We start from the raw sequence: 17,822 nt of genomic DNA on the forward strand, positions 1-17,822 counted from the left end.
GGGTGAACTGGCCAGAGACCACTTCCTACAAGCCCTACTGCCTGCCGAGCTGCGTGTCCAGACATTTTTGGCTCATCCCAGATCAATTCAGGAAGCACTGGAGTTGGCTTCAGAGAGAGAGATGCTCTATGCTGACCCCTGTAGGAATACAACATCCGAACAACCCAGAGTGAGAGCAGTGGACGTGTCAGAGGGGGCACAGAAGGAACCAGACTGGGTGAGAGAATTAACTCAACTGGTACGATCGGCCATTTTGAAAGACGACCCACAACCCAGACCCCGCAGGCTGCTTTGTTGGGGATGCGGTGAACCTGGTCACCTGCTGCAACGCTGCCCACACGTCACAACAAAGCAGGGAAACGGTACGGGGTCTGCATGACCAGGACAATGCAGGGCCCTTATTCGTCGTCCCGGTGGTCGCAAGACGGAGGGGATGGCCAGCCTGTGCAAGTGGTGACTCTGGGGAAAACCTGGGTGAAAGACTGTTGGTACGTCTCCATGATGGTGGGAAATAACCACTGTTCGGCATTAGTGGATACAGGCTCCTCTGCAACTTTAATGAAGCCAGACATCCTCGATGACAGTGTTTCCGTGCTCCCAACCTTGTGTAGACTCCAAATAGTCACAGGTGAGAAGGCTCCTATGCTGGGAGAAGCATCAGTGACACTAAGCATTGCATGTAAAGGGCTCCATTGCCAGATCTGGGTGGCTGCTCTAGACAACTGTATTTTGGGTGTGGATGTACTTGGAGCTCTGGACTGTGTAATAGACACCAAGAGGGGGACCCTCACATTTCTTGATGGTGAAGTCATCCAGATGTTTAGGCGGAAACCACAGACAAACCAACCAGAGGGCCTTCCTGTGACTCATGCCAGGATGCTCCTTGGGACTGATGCAACTTCTGTGACGTCCTCACCTCCTCCCCCACCCCCTGCTTGGCCAGTGGCGTGTGACATAGACTATGACCCAGAGGGCGCCACTTCGCAGACTGACCCTGATGCTCGGATGCTGGCTGTGAAGGGCATATGGGAGAGAAATTGTGATGGACTGTCTGACATTGAGCAGGACCTGTTTTTTAGGCTTCTTGTGGACTTTAAAGACTGTTTCTTGTTGTCAGAGGATGATGTTGGTCACACGGATTTAATTCAACATGACATCGATACAGGAGATGCTCCACCAATTTGGATGAGACCTCGTCGGCTTCCTTTGGCGAAGCAGACTGCTGCAGATAAAGCACTGGGGGAAATGCAGAGGGCGGGAAAAATTGAACCTTCGAACAGCCCCTGGGCTTCTCCTGTTGTGATGGTCCCAAAGAAACAAAAAGGGGAATGGCGTTTCTGTGTGGATTTCAGGCCGCTCAACAATGTGACCAGAAAAGATCCCTATCCTCTGCCCCGCATTGACGTGGCCCTGGATACTGTATCTGGCTCTTCTTGGTTCTGCTCATTGGACCTCCGCAGTGGATACTGGCAGGTCTCGCTTACCCCCCAAAGCAGACCAAAGACAGCGTTCATCACAAACTGGGGCCTCTGGCAATTTAAGGTCCTGCCATTTGGGCTGTGTAATGCGCCTGCTACGTTTGAGAGACTGATGGACAGAGTGCTGGCGGATTTTCCAAAGAGTGAGTGTGTGGTGTATTTAGACGACATCTTGGTACATGGAACATCATTTAAGGCTACGCTGGACGCACTTAGAAAGGTGCTTGGGAGAATAGCTCAGGCAGGTTTGAAGTTACACCCCCTAAAATGTTGCTTTATGAGACATGAAATCTAATTTCTTGGTCACAAGCTTGGTGAGGGGGGGGGTGGGCACCTTAGATGAGAAAGTAAAGACAGTGAAAGAGTGGCCCACTCCGGTTTCTGTGTCAGAATTAAAGAGTTTCTTGGGACTGGCATCTTACTACAGGAGATTTGTAAAAGGATTTTCCTGCATAGCAGCCCCACTGTTTCGCCTACTACAGAATGGAGAGGTTTTTGAGTGGACAGAGGAGTGTGAGACAGCGTTCACTAAGCTACAGAATTCTTTAGTAGAGGCCCCTATCCTTGTTCCCCTGGATGCCAATTTACCATTTATTGTAGACACGGATGCCAGCGGGGTGGGGTCAGGCGCAGTGTTAACCCAGGTGACCCAGAGTGGAGAGAAGGTAGTAGCTTACTACAGTAGAACATTTAACAAAGCAGAGCGCCGCTACTGTGTCACAAGACGAGAGTTACTGGCTGTTGTTTCTGCCATTAGACACTTCAAGTATTACCTTGGGGGGCTCCATTTCACAGTCAGGACTGATCACTCAGCATTACAGTGGCTAATGAACTTTAAAGAACCAGAGGGTCAGTTAGCACGATGGATTGAGGAACTACAAGCTTATGACTTCACTGTAGTCCATAGACCAGGGGTGTACCATGGTAATGCAGATGCGCTTTCACGGCGGCCTTGTTTTACAGACAACTGTAGCTACTGTGAGAAAAGGGAGATGTGGGAGGCGGACGAGTCACGAGGTGGTGTTAGATGTTTGGCTACTAACCTGAGAGATCAGCCAGACTCCGGGGATTTAGTTGAAGTGAGTACCGCAGAGTGGTTAGATGAACAGAGGCAGGATGCAGAAATCTCACCAGTGGTCACGTGGGTTAGCACACAGCAGAAACCACAGTGGGATGACATAGCCATGCATTCACGCGCAACAAAGGGACTCTGGTCCATGTTTGAAACTCTGTGTCTCTGTGATGGGATTCTCCAAAGGGGTTGGAAAGAACCAGCGACAGGCGAGATCCAGTGGCAGGTTGTGGTACCACATTCTCTACGGGATGCTGTCCTGAGGGCGATGCACGGAGCGCCTGGATCAGGACATTTCGGTGTCACAAAAACACTTCGCCGCCTGCGTCAGGGGTTCTACTGGGGGCAGCAGAGGAGAGATGTGAAGGATTTCTGTCGCCTCTGTGACAGCTGCACTGCCTGGAAAGGCCCCACCGGGAGGTCACATGCTTTGCTCCAACAGTTTCACACAGGGGCTCCAATGGAAAGAGTAGGGATTGATGTTTTGGGACTATTTCCATGTACAGAGAAAGGAAACCGCTACATCCTTGTTGCAATGGACTACTTTACTAAGTGGCCAGAGGCTTACAGTCTCCCTGATCAAGAGGCAGAGACTGTGGTGGACGCTCTGATTGGCAGAATGTTTAGCAGGTTCGGGGTTCCAGAGACAATCCACACAGACCAAGGCAGAAACTTTGAATCTCGTGTATTTGCCGTCATGTGTGAGAGACTAGGTGCCCGGAAAACCCGCAACACTCCACTCCATCCACAGAGTGATGGATTAGTCGAAAGGTTTAATCGCACATTGGCTCAGCAGTTGGCAATCGTGACAGCTAGTCATCAACGGGATTAGGACAAACACGTCCCACTGGTGCTGATGGCCTACCGTTCCACTGCCCAGGATTCCACTTCATGTTCCCCGGCTCTCCTGATGCTGGGCAGGGAGATCCGAACCCCAGCTGAGATGTTGGTGGGGAGACCACCGGATACTCCTACTGACCCCCCCGGGGCCGATCTACGCTCGGAAACTGCAGGACCGCCTGGAATCTGCCCACAGTTTTGCAAGACATCAGATGGAGACTGCAGGCGCGAGGCAGAAAAGGAACTATGACATCCGAGCCACGGGACGTCAGTTTGCAGCCGGGGAGTTGGTTTGGGTATATAACCCGCGGAGAAGAAAGGGTAGGTGCCCTAAGTTGGACAGTAACTGGATGGGGCCGTGCAGAATCCTTGAAAGGCTTGGGGAGGTGGTTTACCGAGTCCAGCTGCCACCAAGAGGGAGGAGAGTTGCGTTACATCAAGGCCGGCTGGCTCCATACCGGGGTTCAGCCGTTCCACAATGGTTGAGTCCTGAGACTGATGCTTCCTTACCTGCTCCGTGTTCATCGCCCCAACTGGCACCATCTGCTCCTGAACCCCCTCAAGGGTCTAACACTGACACTAATCAGGAGCTGACACGCTTTTCCTGGGCTCCATCTGATTTAATAACCCCTGCCACAGGAAGGCCCCGGCGAACATGGAGGCCCCCTGCACGCTGGAAGGACTTTGTTCAGTAACCCTCGAGGGCGAGGGTCTTTGTGAGGGGGGGGTTGTGTAACGGACTGGGTCCTATGTTTATGTGTTCTACTTGTTGCGTATTCAATGATTCACTAATGTTGAGATGTCCCATGGCATTGAATGCACCATCGTTACGTACAGCTTTCCCTACCAATGTGTATCTTTGTTTATGGGAGTTCTAAGTGGGGATTGGCTGGGTGGTTAGAGAGAGTTGGGGGTGAGTTTGGAGGGAGTAAGACGGTACCTGTGTTCTGTGTTTTTTGTTTTTTTGGCGTCGACTACGGCCAACAGTAGTCGGGTTTCAACGTACGTCATTAAAGACTACAAAACTTGGATTACGGCTGGAGGCTCGTCATTACAATATTGTAACGGACTGAGTCCCAATGTAGTTTATTCAACGAGTGTTGTGGTTTCCCATGGCCGTGAAGGCATCATTGTTACGTGCATCTTTTTCAGCCAATGTTCGTCTTTGTTTACATGTGTTCTGCGTGTTGATTGGCTGGGTGGCTGGAAAAGGGCGGGTGTAAGCGGAGAATGGCAGAACATTTGGTTCCAACGGGTGTTGAGAAAAATGACGGAGACGATTCATTTTGTGTTTTAATTGTTTATTTTGGCTTCGGCGGATTAAAAAGACCAACGGGGCGTAGTTTGCCCACCCCTGCTCTACACCATCTGAGCGTCTTTTCTCTGCTGCTGGAATCATCGCTTCAAAGAAGAGAGCCTGCCTCACGGCCAAGCATGTTGACATGCCTACGTTCCTGCACTTTAATTAAAAAGAAAAAAAAAAAAGTTTCCTTGAGCCAAGTTGGCTTGTTAATCTTTGTTTAACTGTTTGCACTTAAATAATTCTAACCTTTGAATAAGATGGTTATTTTTTATGCTTTGAATAAAAGCAACTCTTTAGTTGGTTTAAAGTTCTTATGTTGAACAGAACCTGTAAAGGTGTGTTCACACCGAACTCGACAGTAGTGACTGCAGTTATTTCAATCGTTCGTGATGAGTCGCTTGAACATTGTGGCGCTTTTTGGTCACTCCATCACTTCATCGCTCCAGTGACGCAACGACCAGAGAACAATGTGTGTGTGTGGAGCCGGTGACAGGGGGGAGAGAGAGAGAGGGGGTTGATCACTTCTTCTCCAGTCTTATGTTTACAGCACTTATCATAGACAGCCCCACTTTAACGGTTTAAATGATCAACTTACACAGTTACAAAAGGATTCTACAGACACTGAAGGACGGGGGAGTTGTCGCTTGAAAAGTTCAAATTTTTAAACTTTGAGCGACGAGGTCGTGCTTGATCTAGTCGCTCAAATCACACAAGTCATGTCGCTTGAGGGGAGATAACTTGAGGTTGCGTCATTTACATTGATCTGACTGTAATCTACTTGCTTCAGTCACTTCAGTCATGTTTGGTGTGAACGTACGTTAAGGCAGGTTAGCAACATCTTTTGTTACTTTTTTTATTAAGTGTTTCCATTATGAGTAGTTGTTCAAGTCCACATACAATTTGTATTATTTAATGTTTATATTTTATTGTTTGTGATCACAATTTGAAAATACAACTATTATAAATGTATTATTTTGTCCTGTCAGTGTTTTATTTCCTTTCTGTGAAACATGCTGTCAGAGTACAACGGGTCACTTTCACAGATGTGAGGATTTAAGCAGGTGGGTTAAAATAGCAATTAAAAAACATGTGCTTCAAAACAAAAAAGTTATTGTGATTAGTCAACTAATCACAATAATTATTGATAGATTTATCTACTACAAAAATAATTGTTAGTTGCAGCTCTAAATTAATTATTTCATTTAGCGACAGCATCAACAGGAACATACTACAGTGAAACATTGTGTTCTCATCCCAGTGTGTGTGTGATAAATAGAGGTCTACCTGAATAGAAACATGTCTGTGATGTAATAAAGTGAAAATGATCAGAACGTCGTCTGTTTATCATCCCATGGAAAAATATTGAATAACTTTAGGCTTTTACGTATTGTCAGCAGCTTCCTGTCTGTGTTCTTTTCTTCCTGCTTTTTCTGCAGCAACAGTGTTGAATTATGGATTTTAATTCTTTATATTTTTAAAGAATTATTCCTAAATTGCTCTGCGCAGTTTGTCCAAGATTGTGATTGGTCTGATGCTGCAATTTCCCCCTGTCACAGGAGTGCGCACCTATCCAGGCTGAAATCGCCTGTTTTAAGTGAATGTGTTGATATCCTGCTTCGTTGTACAGCTGCTCTCTGACACAGAATGTTGGGTTAAGTCATGGGTCTACAACCTTTACTTTAAAAGAGCCATTTTGCCTCATCTCTCCTGGATTAAAGTCCTTCCGGAGCCAAAAAAAAAAAAAAAAACCTTCTCAATAAAGACAGTTACAAATATATTTGATAATGTTATTTATATAATGTTATATATTTTTTTAGTTAATGTATTTGAAGGTGTTTCTTGTTGTGTGGATGGTGATGACAAAAAAGGTGGTGTAGGAAAAAGTCTTCGGACCAATGACTTGTAAATAATATGCAGTTTATTAATACAATCAAAAGTCCTAACAGGTTACAAAAAATGAGAGCTGCTGGCCAATTGATACAAACTCTGAGCTGGTCAGAGGCTGTAATTGCATATATGTTTCAGAGTTAAGTCCTCCCACCTTTAACATTATCTCATCACCCTATAAGAAAACAGCCCAGTAGTACACAGATTTGGGGAAAAACAAGTCTCACATATGGTACAGATATTAGGTTCACATGTCCCTGATAACGACTAACACCTGTGTCAACGTTCTCATTGGCCCAAAAAACCTACACCTCCCCTCAATGTCCAAATAGGGTGCCTCACTATTACTCAAGAGGGTTCATGTTAGACACAGAGTCTAAAGGCCTGTTTTTACCATTTATACAGTTTATTTCCGACATGGTTGCATTCACAGAAGTTTTGTTATTCCTTTTTTTTTTTTTTTTTTGTACATGTCGAAAAAGGAGACGAGAGAAGCAGTTTTTTTTTGTCCTTTTTTATGTAGGATTTATTCTCATCTGTAGTCAGTGTTGTCTGTTTTTATTCCTCCTCCTCTCTATCATTGTTCGTGTCGTCTTTCTTCCCTGCAGATTTCATTCCCAGCCGTTGTTTGCGTTCCTACAGTTCAAAAGAAAAGTTAATCTTCTTTCGAACTTCCTTGTTATCTTCAGAAAGTTGTCTTAGCATGCAAAGGATTAGAAAGGCACACAACCCCATCATTAGCCAGTGATCATGACCCCTAACAGGTAGAGGTCCTCCACATCTTCCACTGAGAGGATTGAGAGGCACAACATTTGGGTTTTTCCTTTTCCATCCATGACGTAACCACTTGCAAATGTGTCTTTTGGACACGCTGGCTCGTGTTGTTGTGATCTTCTGTTCGTGAAGATCGAGTCAATTGTGTTCATTGACCAGTTGATAAATTCCATCTCGTCGATGTGTTGATCTCGTATTCGTGTAAGAATGTGTTCCGAGTTTTTTCTTTATATCTAGTCAACTTTGCAGTTTGTTTTGTCTCTACATCAAGGTTATTCCAGCTGTTGATAGCTCTATTGACAGTGCTGTATTTTCCAATGTTAGATTTAACCTTTTCTTGTATAAACACATTACTATGTCTTAGTTCATAAGCAGTTTTTTCCCATATGAAACGTTTTTGTATTTGATATGGGAGTGTTTTTAGTGAGGCCCTAAATGCGAGAATTTGTGTGTTGTAGTGTATTATTTCTTGCAGTTTTAGGTATTTGGCCTTTTCAAATAGTTCATTTGTGTGTGCGTTGTGTGGTGCTTTATACAAAATTCTAATTGCTTTTTTTTAAAGTTTAAACAAAGGTTCAAGATACGTTTTGTAGGTGTTTCCCCAGATTTCTGAGCAGTGATTTAAATGTGACCCAATAAGGGAAGAATAGATTGTATTCAGTGATTTGGTATGTAGTATTTATTGTAATTACCATAAGATGTAGCTGCTTTTGGCAACTTTGTTTTTAACTACTTGTATGTGCTTTTTCCAGGTCAGTCTCTCATCTATCCACACTCCTAGTGCTCTATATTTTTTTACTTGTTCAATTATGTCCGTGTCTAGTTTCAGTATAATGTTTTCTTTTATTTTTTTATTTCCAAAACTGATGAATTTTGTTTTGCTGATGTTTACGGCTAGTTTATTTACATTGAGCCATGTTTGGATTTTTGATAGTTCCTCATTCGTCGTTTCTATTAGAGTTTTAATGTCTACATGAACATAGGATGGTTGTGTCGTCTGCAAACGGCGTTAGTTTGAGGTAATTTGAGACTTTGAAAATGTCGTTTATATATAAAATGAACAGTTTTGGCCCTAAAATCGAACCCTGTGGCACACCACATTGTATGGTTTGACATATTGACATGTTTTGTTCGAAGTCAACATATTGTCTCCTATTTTGCATATAACTTTTAATCCCGTTTAGGGCGTTGTGACTAATGCCGTATTTTTGAAGTTTTTCTTCCAGAATATCATGGTTTATTGTGTCAAATGCTTTTTTAAGGTCCAAAAAAATGCCAAATACAAATAAATTATTTTCTAGTGCATCTCTTATATTTTCCGTGGTGTCAGTTATAGCCATTGCTGTTGAACGTCCTTTTCTGAACCCATATTGACCTTCATGTAATATATTATTCTCTTCTATGAATTTGTCCAGCCTTTTCATGAACAGTTTTTCTAGAATTTTTGATAATTGCGGTAATATTGAAATAGGTCGATAATTGGTGAAATCTCGTTTGTCTCCACTCTTGTGGATCGGTCTGATTTTTGCGATTTTCATTTGGTCTGGGAAAATAACATTTTTGAATTAGAGATTGCTGATATATGTTAGCGGTGGGGTTATTTCAGCTGTTATAGTTTTTAGAAGACTCATAGTTAGATTATTAATGTCTCTGAATTTTTTTGAAATACAGGTTGTAATGATTGCTTTCACCTCTGCTTCCGTTACTTCTTCAAGTGTTAAATACTTATCAATGTCCCATTTAAGTGTTGGATGTTGATAGATTCCTCTCCCAGTCTCCATTCCAATATTTATGAAGAAATTATTAAGTTCTTCTGCGATTTTTTTTCTTATTGTATTCCTTTAAGTTGTTTATTATGAAGTGGTCTGTGGCTTCCTCTTTGCTTTTACGTATAGTTATGGAGTTTATAATTTCCCAAAGTTTTTGATTTTTGTTTTTATTTTCTTTTAATTGTTTTTCATAATATTCTCTTTTTTTTCTCTTAGGAGAGTGTTGAATTTGTTTCTGTATTTTTTGTATCGTAGTTTTGTTTTCAATGTTTTTTATATAATGTATTTTTTTTGGATGTGTTTGCTAATTTTTTATCAATCCATGGTATTTTGTTTGTCTTACGTTTGATTGTTATTTGTTTCAAAGGGCAGCATTTATCATATATTGTAGTTATTATGTCTGTGAATGTGTCATATGCTCTGTTCACATCTTGTTTTGTGAAAACTTCCTTCCAAGTTTCTTTTCTTATCTGTTGTTTAAATTTTTCTAGCTGTTTTTCTCCTTCCAGTCTTTTGTATGTTATTGGTTCGTGTGTTTCTGGGTGGATGTTGTCGTTAGTATTAAATATTGTAAATATTGGTAAATGGTCGGAGATGTCATTTATCTATCAGTGTTGAGCTGTGTTTATTGATTCTAGTTGGTTTCATTATAAGAGGTTTTAGTCCATTTGTGTACATGTAGTTAATAAAGTCTTCAATGTGTGTGTTCTTTAAGGGATTTAGAATGTTTATATTTAAGTCTCCACAGATCAGTATGCTCTTGTGTTTAGCCTTTTCTATTATTTTGGTTAGGTACTCATTAAACATTTCTATTTTGCAATCAGGAGCTCGATACAAACAACAGATTAATATGTTCTCTCCCTTTGGTCTCATTATTTTTACTGTTAGACATTCCATTACTCCTTCCACAGTTGTACTCATCGATTATAGTATCTCCATTTCATTGTTATCTTTTATGTATAATGCTACCCCATCACCTGGTTTATATAATCTGTTTTTACAGACAAATTTATATCCTTTTATTGTAAAGTTCATACCTTTCTGTTCATTTAACCAAGTTTCTGACGGTGCTATTATTTCAAACTTGTACAAGGTTGTAATGTAATCCTTAATGTGTTCAAAATTTGCATACATACTACGACAATTGAAATGAATAAATGACAGACCTTTTTTACTCTTGGTTTCCACATTAAATTCAGTGTCCATGAAATAAGCACAGTCTGAGTCTTGTTTCCAGTGTTTATATAGATCTGGGTCCATATCCATGATTACCATCAGTAATGTTGTTGTTTAGGTGGATCCTTCGTATTTTCCCGTCTTCCATCGTTTTGATGAAGATTGGTTTTCCGTTCTCTTCTCCCAGTGGTGTGATATAAATCCTGCAGTTTCTTATCCACGTCTTTAGAATTGTTCCTCATTTTTTTAATTGGCGTGCCTTCCATGCAATGCTTGCGTTTTGTTTTGTCAAATTTTCATTCATAAATACCTTCGTTTCCTTCAGTTTCTGGCCTTGCCTCAGTTGTTCTCCTTTGAATTTCACATTCGTGAAGGTGATTTTTACCGCTCTGGTATCATTACGCTTTGGAAGGAGTTGGCAGGAGTTGATGTTGTCAGGGTTCAACACAATGTCCTTCGACTCCAATTAGTCAATGACCTGATGTTCAATCGATTTTGTGTGTTCGTCACTCGGGTCCGCTGCCTGTCTCAGCACACTCGCGTAACTCCTGGGTTTTATCTTTAAGCCTGTAATGATGACATCTTTCTCTCTTTCCCTTTGTTCCAACTCTTCAACCCTCGCATTCAATAGTTTTATCTCTTCAGCATTCATGAGATTGTGTTGTTTCAGTCCCTTTGCTTCACTTTGGAGGCTTTCCAGTGATTTTTCCAGCGTCTTTTCCAACGACTTTATCTCGGCAGATAGATCGTCTTTGAGGTTTCATAGACCCTCGCGTATCATCTCCTTGACCTCTTCCAAACCCGGATCAGGTTCTGGATGGCCTGCATTCGGTTTGTTAACCATTTTTTCAGGCTGTCCAACTGCAGCTGTGAGCTGTTAGTCTCCCAAGGTCGTGTTATCGGAGCGAGTGAAAACACGTGTGCTCTCTCCGAGACCAGAAAGCATATTGACCATCTAACCATAACACCCCCAAATTCTTGTGAGATTACTCATGGGGTTTAGGGCCTCTTGGCTAACCTATAGTTTACTCATATGCATCTTGACTGAAGTCAATTCTTTATTGAAAATGACTATAAACCTTTAATATCACACGTTAAATGCTTTAATACACCTCAAAGGGCTACAAAAAGGACTTGAAATTGATAACAACTGATAATTATTATTTTACTGTTATATCTATTGCCTAAAGCGTGCAGACTGAGGCTGATATAAAAGTCAAATCCGTGTCTCTCCAGGATGTCTCCTGTGAAGTTGTTCTCAGCGCACACAGGAGGGCAGACGTCACCTGCTCAGTAGCTGATCCTCTTCCGCACAGCGTTTGAATAAGATCCTTTAAGTCCAGTTTTCACACATTCAAAAAGCACATCTTTGTTTTGCTCCACCTCAGATGTAAGGATGTAGATTTTCCTCTTTGAAAAGTTTCTTTTCTGGTTTGACCTCAGAGGGTGGGGCCTCTGAAACAGGAGAGTGTAACAAGTTAATGATCAAATTCAGCTGCCGCATTTATCAACACCCCCATAATATTTATCAACATGCTAATACTAATTTCTTGCCACATATAAAGCATACATATTTAGCCAGCATGTTGGCAGTTGAATTAATCTGTCCCCAACACAATTAAAATATTTTTTTCCAGAATATTTAATGAATCATCTTGCCAGAGATTTAAAACTTAAGGTTAACCATAGGTTTAAGGAAAATTATTGATCTGTAGAGGTTGCAGGAAGGTGGAGTTATTGCACAATGTGATTTATTTATAGGTTAGCCAATTGTTTGATCATAAGTTTATTTGAGGTTAATGTCATTAATCATAAATACCCTCTGTAAGAAATAACAATTCAATTTTTTTTTCAAGCTATAGGGAGCCATTGCAAGACAGTCAAAGAGCCACATGAGGCTCCAGAGCAGCAGGTTGGTGGGTTAGGTGAAGCTAACAGAGAGATACAGTATCAGGATAAACTGATCCAGCTTTGAAGTACAGACCCTGTGTCTTTAAAGTACATGGTTGCCTCTCAGAAGATCCAGGTTGATAGAGATCAGGGATCCATGAGTTCTGGTTCAGAACAAAAATTTAACCTGGATCATTAGTTAGTCCCTCCAGGATTATTCACGCAAGTTTTGTGGTTGTTGTAGCTTAAAACTGTGATTTTACAGCAGTTCTTTAAAAATATTTTTTATGTGACTGTTGCCTTGTATGTGTCAACCTTAATGTTGTCATTGATGTTATTTTTCATTGCTACTGTAGCATTAATAATTGACAAACACACATGTTGAATCTGAATTCCACTGCTTCAGTCATTGTCACTTGTTAGGATTGTAATTGTTGTCTCTGCCTTTCATAGAGCGTGTTTGGATGTAGAAAAGTGTCACATTATCACAGCGTCAAAACAATTTAACTCCATTTTCTTGCAACACATCAGAAAACCAACCTGTTCAATGTTTATTATTGGTTAATGTTGAATATTTATTGGTAAATGAGAGCGTTACATGATGATGTATCAAAGTGTAGTCATTTTGGTCAAAATATCAGAAATGTTGCAAAGATTTGCTGAATTTGCATTAATTTTCTAATGTTTGGAGGGACTGATTAATGAAGCCACAGTTCTACTGACAGGTGACCCTGGTACAGCCCAACACTCACTGCAGCAAAGAGAAATCAAATAAAACCTTCTCTAAACTATCAGTGGAACGTGTATATGAGCTTTGTGTAACTATTGCACTAATCTGACTGTAATACTATAGAAACACATGAAGTATTAAACTGTAAAATACAGTCAACATTAATCTATCTATTGTTTGTTAAATTTAGTCGAATACAGTATGTTGTCAGTGGGTCTCATTATGCTCTACATTATATTATACATTATATACAAGGAAAAAAGCTCTAAACCTAAAAATAGGAACTAAGAACTAAGATTATAGTAGAACACCAACATTATATTCAAACACAATCCATCATCTACACATAGCTCTAATGGGCTGCAATGAGATGAATGTCCAGGCAGACACAGTTGTGCTGGGTTGTAGACAACCCCCCACTTCTGTCCTTCGTTGCATAACCCATCATACTGCTCACACTGCTTCACACCATTTACACTGATATCCACTCCATATATATATATATATTTGTTTTTTTTCCCTGCAGTCTGTGCCTTCTCCTCGCCATCCATTCTCTTTTCTGTTTCAGGTGTCTTGATGCTGGAGATGGCGGTTCCTGATTGATGGCTCACGGCACAACTAGTCTGGAACACTCGGATGGACTATCCTTCTATCCTATTCTGTTTGTCCTTCTGTTCACTAACCCCGGCCAGTCGAAGCGGATGGCTGCTCCCTCTGAACCTGGTTCCGCTGGAGATTTCTTCCTATAAAAAAGAGGGAGTTTTTTTCTTCCCACTGTCACTAAATGCTTGTTCATGTGGATCTTGTTGGGTTCTTTCTTCTTTTTTACTATGGACTTTATATTTTGTTTAGCGCTTTGAGATGGCTTTGTTGTATTTTGCGCTATATAAATAAAGTTGAATTGAATTGAATATTTCAAAGTGTTCCATGAACAGGTTTGATGGAAGTCTTGGTTTCTCATAAACATGTTGGTGGAATCTGTTCTCAGACGTTAAAGTGTTGATGGAATCTGCCACTCCTGTTAATGGGAGTGTCATTTGTTCAGTATTTAGTTCAGATTCCAGCACAGACTGGTTCATTTGAACTTCTCTTCCTGATAAACACACATCATTGTGTTGTTCACTGTGGGAACTTTCCTGAAGCTCAGATCAAGAAAATACAAACATGTTTTTTTGATCACATAAATCAGACAAAGAGACGAGTCTTCAAACGACATTCCTCAACCTTTCTACACGTCGGCCTCCAATTTTCAACGTAAGTTATGACAACAGAAGTTACACATTTATAATAATGGTTTTAATCCTTTGTTGTTATACAGTGGTCAGTTTTCCTTTTAGATCAAAGGCAAAAAAAAAAAAGTAAAATAAATTTTGAAAATGTTTCTATGCTGCATATAGTATATTTGTGTCACCGGTATCAACCTGTATTGTTTTGTGTTATCAATCAGTGTTGTTCACATTTACCGGTTAATAAAAAAAGGAAAACTTTAAAAGTCCTTGTTTCTTATTTTCTGTTTTCAGTCTCGCGAAGACCACCTGAATGGAAGATGGTTGTGGTTGGAAAAACTGGATCTGGGAAAAGTAGCCTGGGAAACACTTTGTTTGGTGAGAAATGGTTTGATCCTGATCACACTGTAAGCTTAATAACAGATGTGTGTAAATCTGCAACAAAGGAAGTGATGAACAAACAACTGACTCTGATCAACACTCCTGGTTTATTGAACACACATCAGTCTGAGATAATCAGGTCTATCATAGAGTGTGCTCCTGGACCTCATTACATTTCCAAAATGTTTTTACGTTTTAAACAAGATTTTAATTGTTATCCTAGTTTTTGCTAAAAGTTTTTACATTTTCCCTGTTTGTTTTTCTCTTTTTTAATCTTTATGTCAAATATTATGAAAAACCTGTAAATACATTGTTGTCCTGAAGGATCAGTTCATAGAATAATAAGTAACACCACAGTTAAGCTTTAAACTTATTATTTATGTATATATTTTTGAAAATCAATCAAATTAATAAGTTTCTATGTTGCATTTAGTATATTTATAAGTGTCACTGGTATCAACCTATTTACATATATTTTTGGTGATGTTGGGCTGTATTGTTTAGTTTATCAATCAGTGTTGTTCATATTTAAAGGTTTATAAGAAACAGAAATCTTTAAAAGTCCTTGTTTCTTATTTTCTACTTTCAGATTCTCCAAGTTTACCTGAACGTAGGATCGTTTTGGTTGGAAAAACTGGATCTGGGAAAAGTAGCCTGGGAAACACTTTGTTTGGTGAGGAATGGTTTGATCCTGATCACACTCCATTCTCTGGAACAGATGTGTGTAAATCTGCAACAAAGAAAGTGATGAACACACAACTGACTCTGGTCGACACGCCTGGTTTATTTCACGCACATCAGTCTGAGGAGGATCTACAGTCTGAGATAATCAGGTCTATCATAAAGTGTGCTCCTGGACCTCATGCTTTTCTCATTGTGCTTAAAGTGGACAGTCCACATGAGGAGCAGGTCATCACTAGAATCTTTCAGTACTTCTCTGAAGAAATGCTGAAATATTCTGTGATCGTCTTCACTCATGGAGACCAGCTCCCTGAAGGGACGACCATTCAGCAGTTTGTGGATCAGAATCAGAAGCTGAAGGATCTGGTGAGAAAGTGTGACGACCGCTGTCACGTCTTTGATTCCAAATACTGGAAGAACAACAACCCAGAAAAATACAGGAGCAACTTCCACCATCTGAAGAAGCTGCTCATCACTGTAGAGAATCTGGTGATCAGCAACAATGGAGACATCTACACCAATGAAATGCTGCAGGAAGTAGATCAGAAAGTAGAGAAGAAAGTAGATAACAAAGAAGAGAAGAAAGAAGAAAAGAAAGTAGAGCAGAAAGTGGATAACAAAGAAGAGAAGAAAGTAGAGAAGAAAGTAGAGCAGAAAGTGGATAACAAAGAAGAGAAGAAAGTGGAGCAGAAAGTAGAGCAGAAAGTAGAGCAGAAAGTAGATAACAAAGAAGAGAAGAAAGAAGAAAAGAAAGTGGATAACAAAGAAGAGAAGAAAGTAGAGAAGAAAGTAGAGCAGAAAGTAGAGCAGAAAGTAGATAACAAAGAAGAGAAGAAAGAAGAAAAGAAAGTAGAGCAGAAAGTGGATAACAAAGAAGAGAAGAAAGTAGAGGAGAAAGTAGAGCAGAAGCTGATACAAAAACATGAAAAGATGAGACAGTCAGGAAGTGTCTTGTCAAATGAGACGATTAGAAAGAGAGCAAAACATCAAACTACAGGTAAATTAGGAGAAATCCAAGAGGATTTTGACCCTGGGAAGTTGCTGGGAGCTCCTTTTGGCGCTGGCGCTGTCACTGGTGCTGTCGCTGGCGCTGTCACTGGTGCTGTTGCTGCCACTGTCACTGTCACTGTCACTGGTGCTGTCGTTGGCGCTGTCGCTGGCACTGGCGCTGGCGCTGTCGTTGGCGCTGTCATTGGCACTGGCGCTCTCGCCGGCGCTGGCGCTCTCGCCGGTGCTGGCGCTGTCGTTGGCGCTGTCGCTGGCGCTGTCGTTGGCGACAGCTCTAACGCTGTTGCTGGCGCTGTTGCCGGCGCCGTCGCTGGCGCTGGTGCTGGCACCGTCGCCGGCGTTGTTGCCGTTGCCAGCGTTGTCGCTGGTGTCAGCGCCGGCATTGTTGCTGGTGCCAGCGCCAGCGTTAGCGTTGTCGTTGGCGCTGGCACTGTCACTGTCGCTGGCGCTGTCACTGTCGCTGGTGTCGGCGCCGGCGTTGTTGCTGGTGCTGGTGTTGTTGCTGGTGTCGGCGCCGGCGTTGTTGCTGGTGCCGGTGTTGTCGCTGGTGTCGGCGCCGGCGTTGTTGCTGGTGTCGGCAGCGGCGTTGTTGCTGGTGCCGGTCTTGTCGCTGGTGTCGGCGCCGGCGTTGTTGCTGGTGCCGGTGTTGTTGCTGGTGTCGGTGCCGGCATTGTTGCTGGTGCCGGTGTTGTCGCTGGTGTCGGCGCCGGCGTTGTTGCTGGTGCCGGTGTTGTCGCTGGCACTGGCGCCGGCGTTGTCGCTGGTGCTGGCGTTGTCGCTGGCACCGGCGTTATCGCTGGTGCCGGGGCCGGCGTTGTCGCTGGTGCCGGCACCGGCGTTGTCACTGGTGCCGGCGTTGTCTCTGGTGCTGGCGCTGGCGTTGTCGCTGGTGCTGGCACTGTCGCTGTCACTATCACTGGCGCTGGCATTGCCGTTGCCGCTGTCGCTATCGTTGCCATAGGAGCAATATATTTCTTTCTGAAAAAACGAAACAAGAAATCTGAACACAAATATATGTAATTTATCATTAGTACAGATGAAAACATAAGAAATAAATGATCTATAAGTTGTATTCTGCTTCCTCCTTTAAAGCCAGGGGTCATGAAGTGATTAAAAAATAATAAATATTACAAATATTGTGAATGTTTTATGTTTAGTGTGGGAAAAAAATATAAACCAGTAAATATTCAATAACTATTTGTTATAAATAAATACTTAATACATAATGTAAATAATGTTTAATCATTAATGGAAGTGTATCAGATTTATTATAATTCTAAGGGAATGTGATTTTGTTTTGTTGCATCTGTTTCTTCTCACAGATAAACACAAACATTTCACTCCAACTAATGTTATCATGTATTCATTCTTACGGCCACAGATAATGAAACAATCATGTTTTTAAAATGGTAAGCTGTGCAGGTTGTATCCTGTATCACGTTTATATTAAATTTCATTTTTTAATATGACAATATACATTTGGATTTCCAATATTATTGGTTCAATAGCATCAGACCAATATTAGCATCATAATATAATATAATTACATATTAATATTAGGTTTTCTGCTGATTATGAAAAACTGAAAAACTGTTGTAAAGTCAATT

The 17,822-nt window shown here is 41.4% G+C and overlaps 1 protein-coding gene across 6 annotated transcripts in view; it reads left to right on the top strand.

The window, feature by feature from the left end:
* The window catches only part of LOC114480586 (GTPase IMAP family member 7-like), a 74,699-nt gene that overhangs the window by 24,831 nt on the left and 32,046 nt on the right, over positions 1-17,822 (top strand). For 2 of the 6 annotated variants that reach the window (XM_028474857.1, XM_028474859.1), the window contains exon 3: positions 15,116-15,313. The exons of 1 other annotated variant lie outside the window; for it this stretch is intronic. In XM_028474857.1, coding sequence (XP_028330658.1) covers positions 15,116-15,313 — 198 coding nt within the window. Of the gene's footprint in view, positions 1-13,852; positions 14,174-14,439; positions 14,524-15,115; positions 15,314-17,822 lie in introns of those variants that run through there. 3 more of the 6 variants (XM_028474858.1, XM_028474862.1, XM_028474860.1) reach the window with 3 other exon arrangements.

This window comes from Gouania willdenowi, chromosome 18 (genome assembly GCF_900634775.1).
Source record: "Gouania willdenowi chromosome 18, fGouWil2.1, whole genome shotgun sequence".
Taxonomy (NCBI): domain Eukaryota; kingdom Metazoa; phylum Chordata; class Actinopteri; order Blenniiformes; family Gobiesocidae; genus Gouania; species Gouania willdenowi.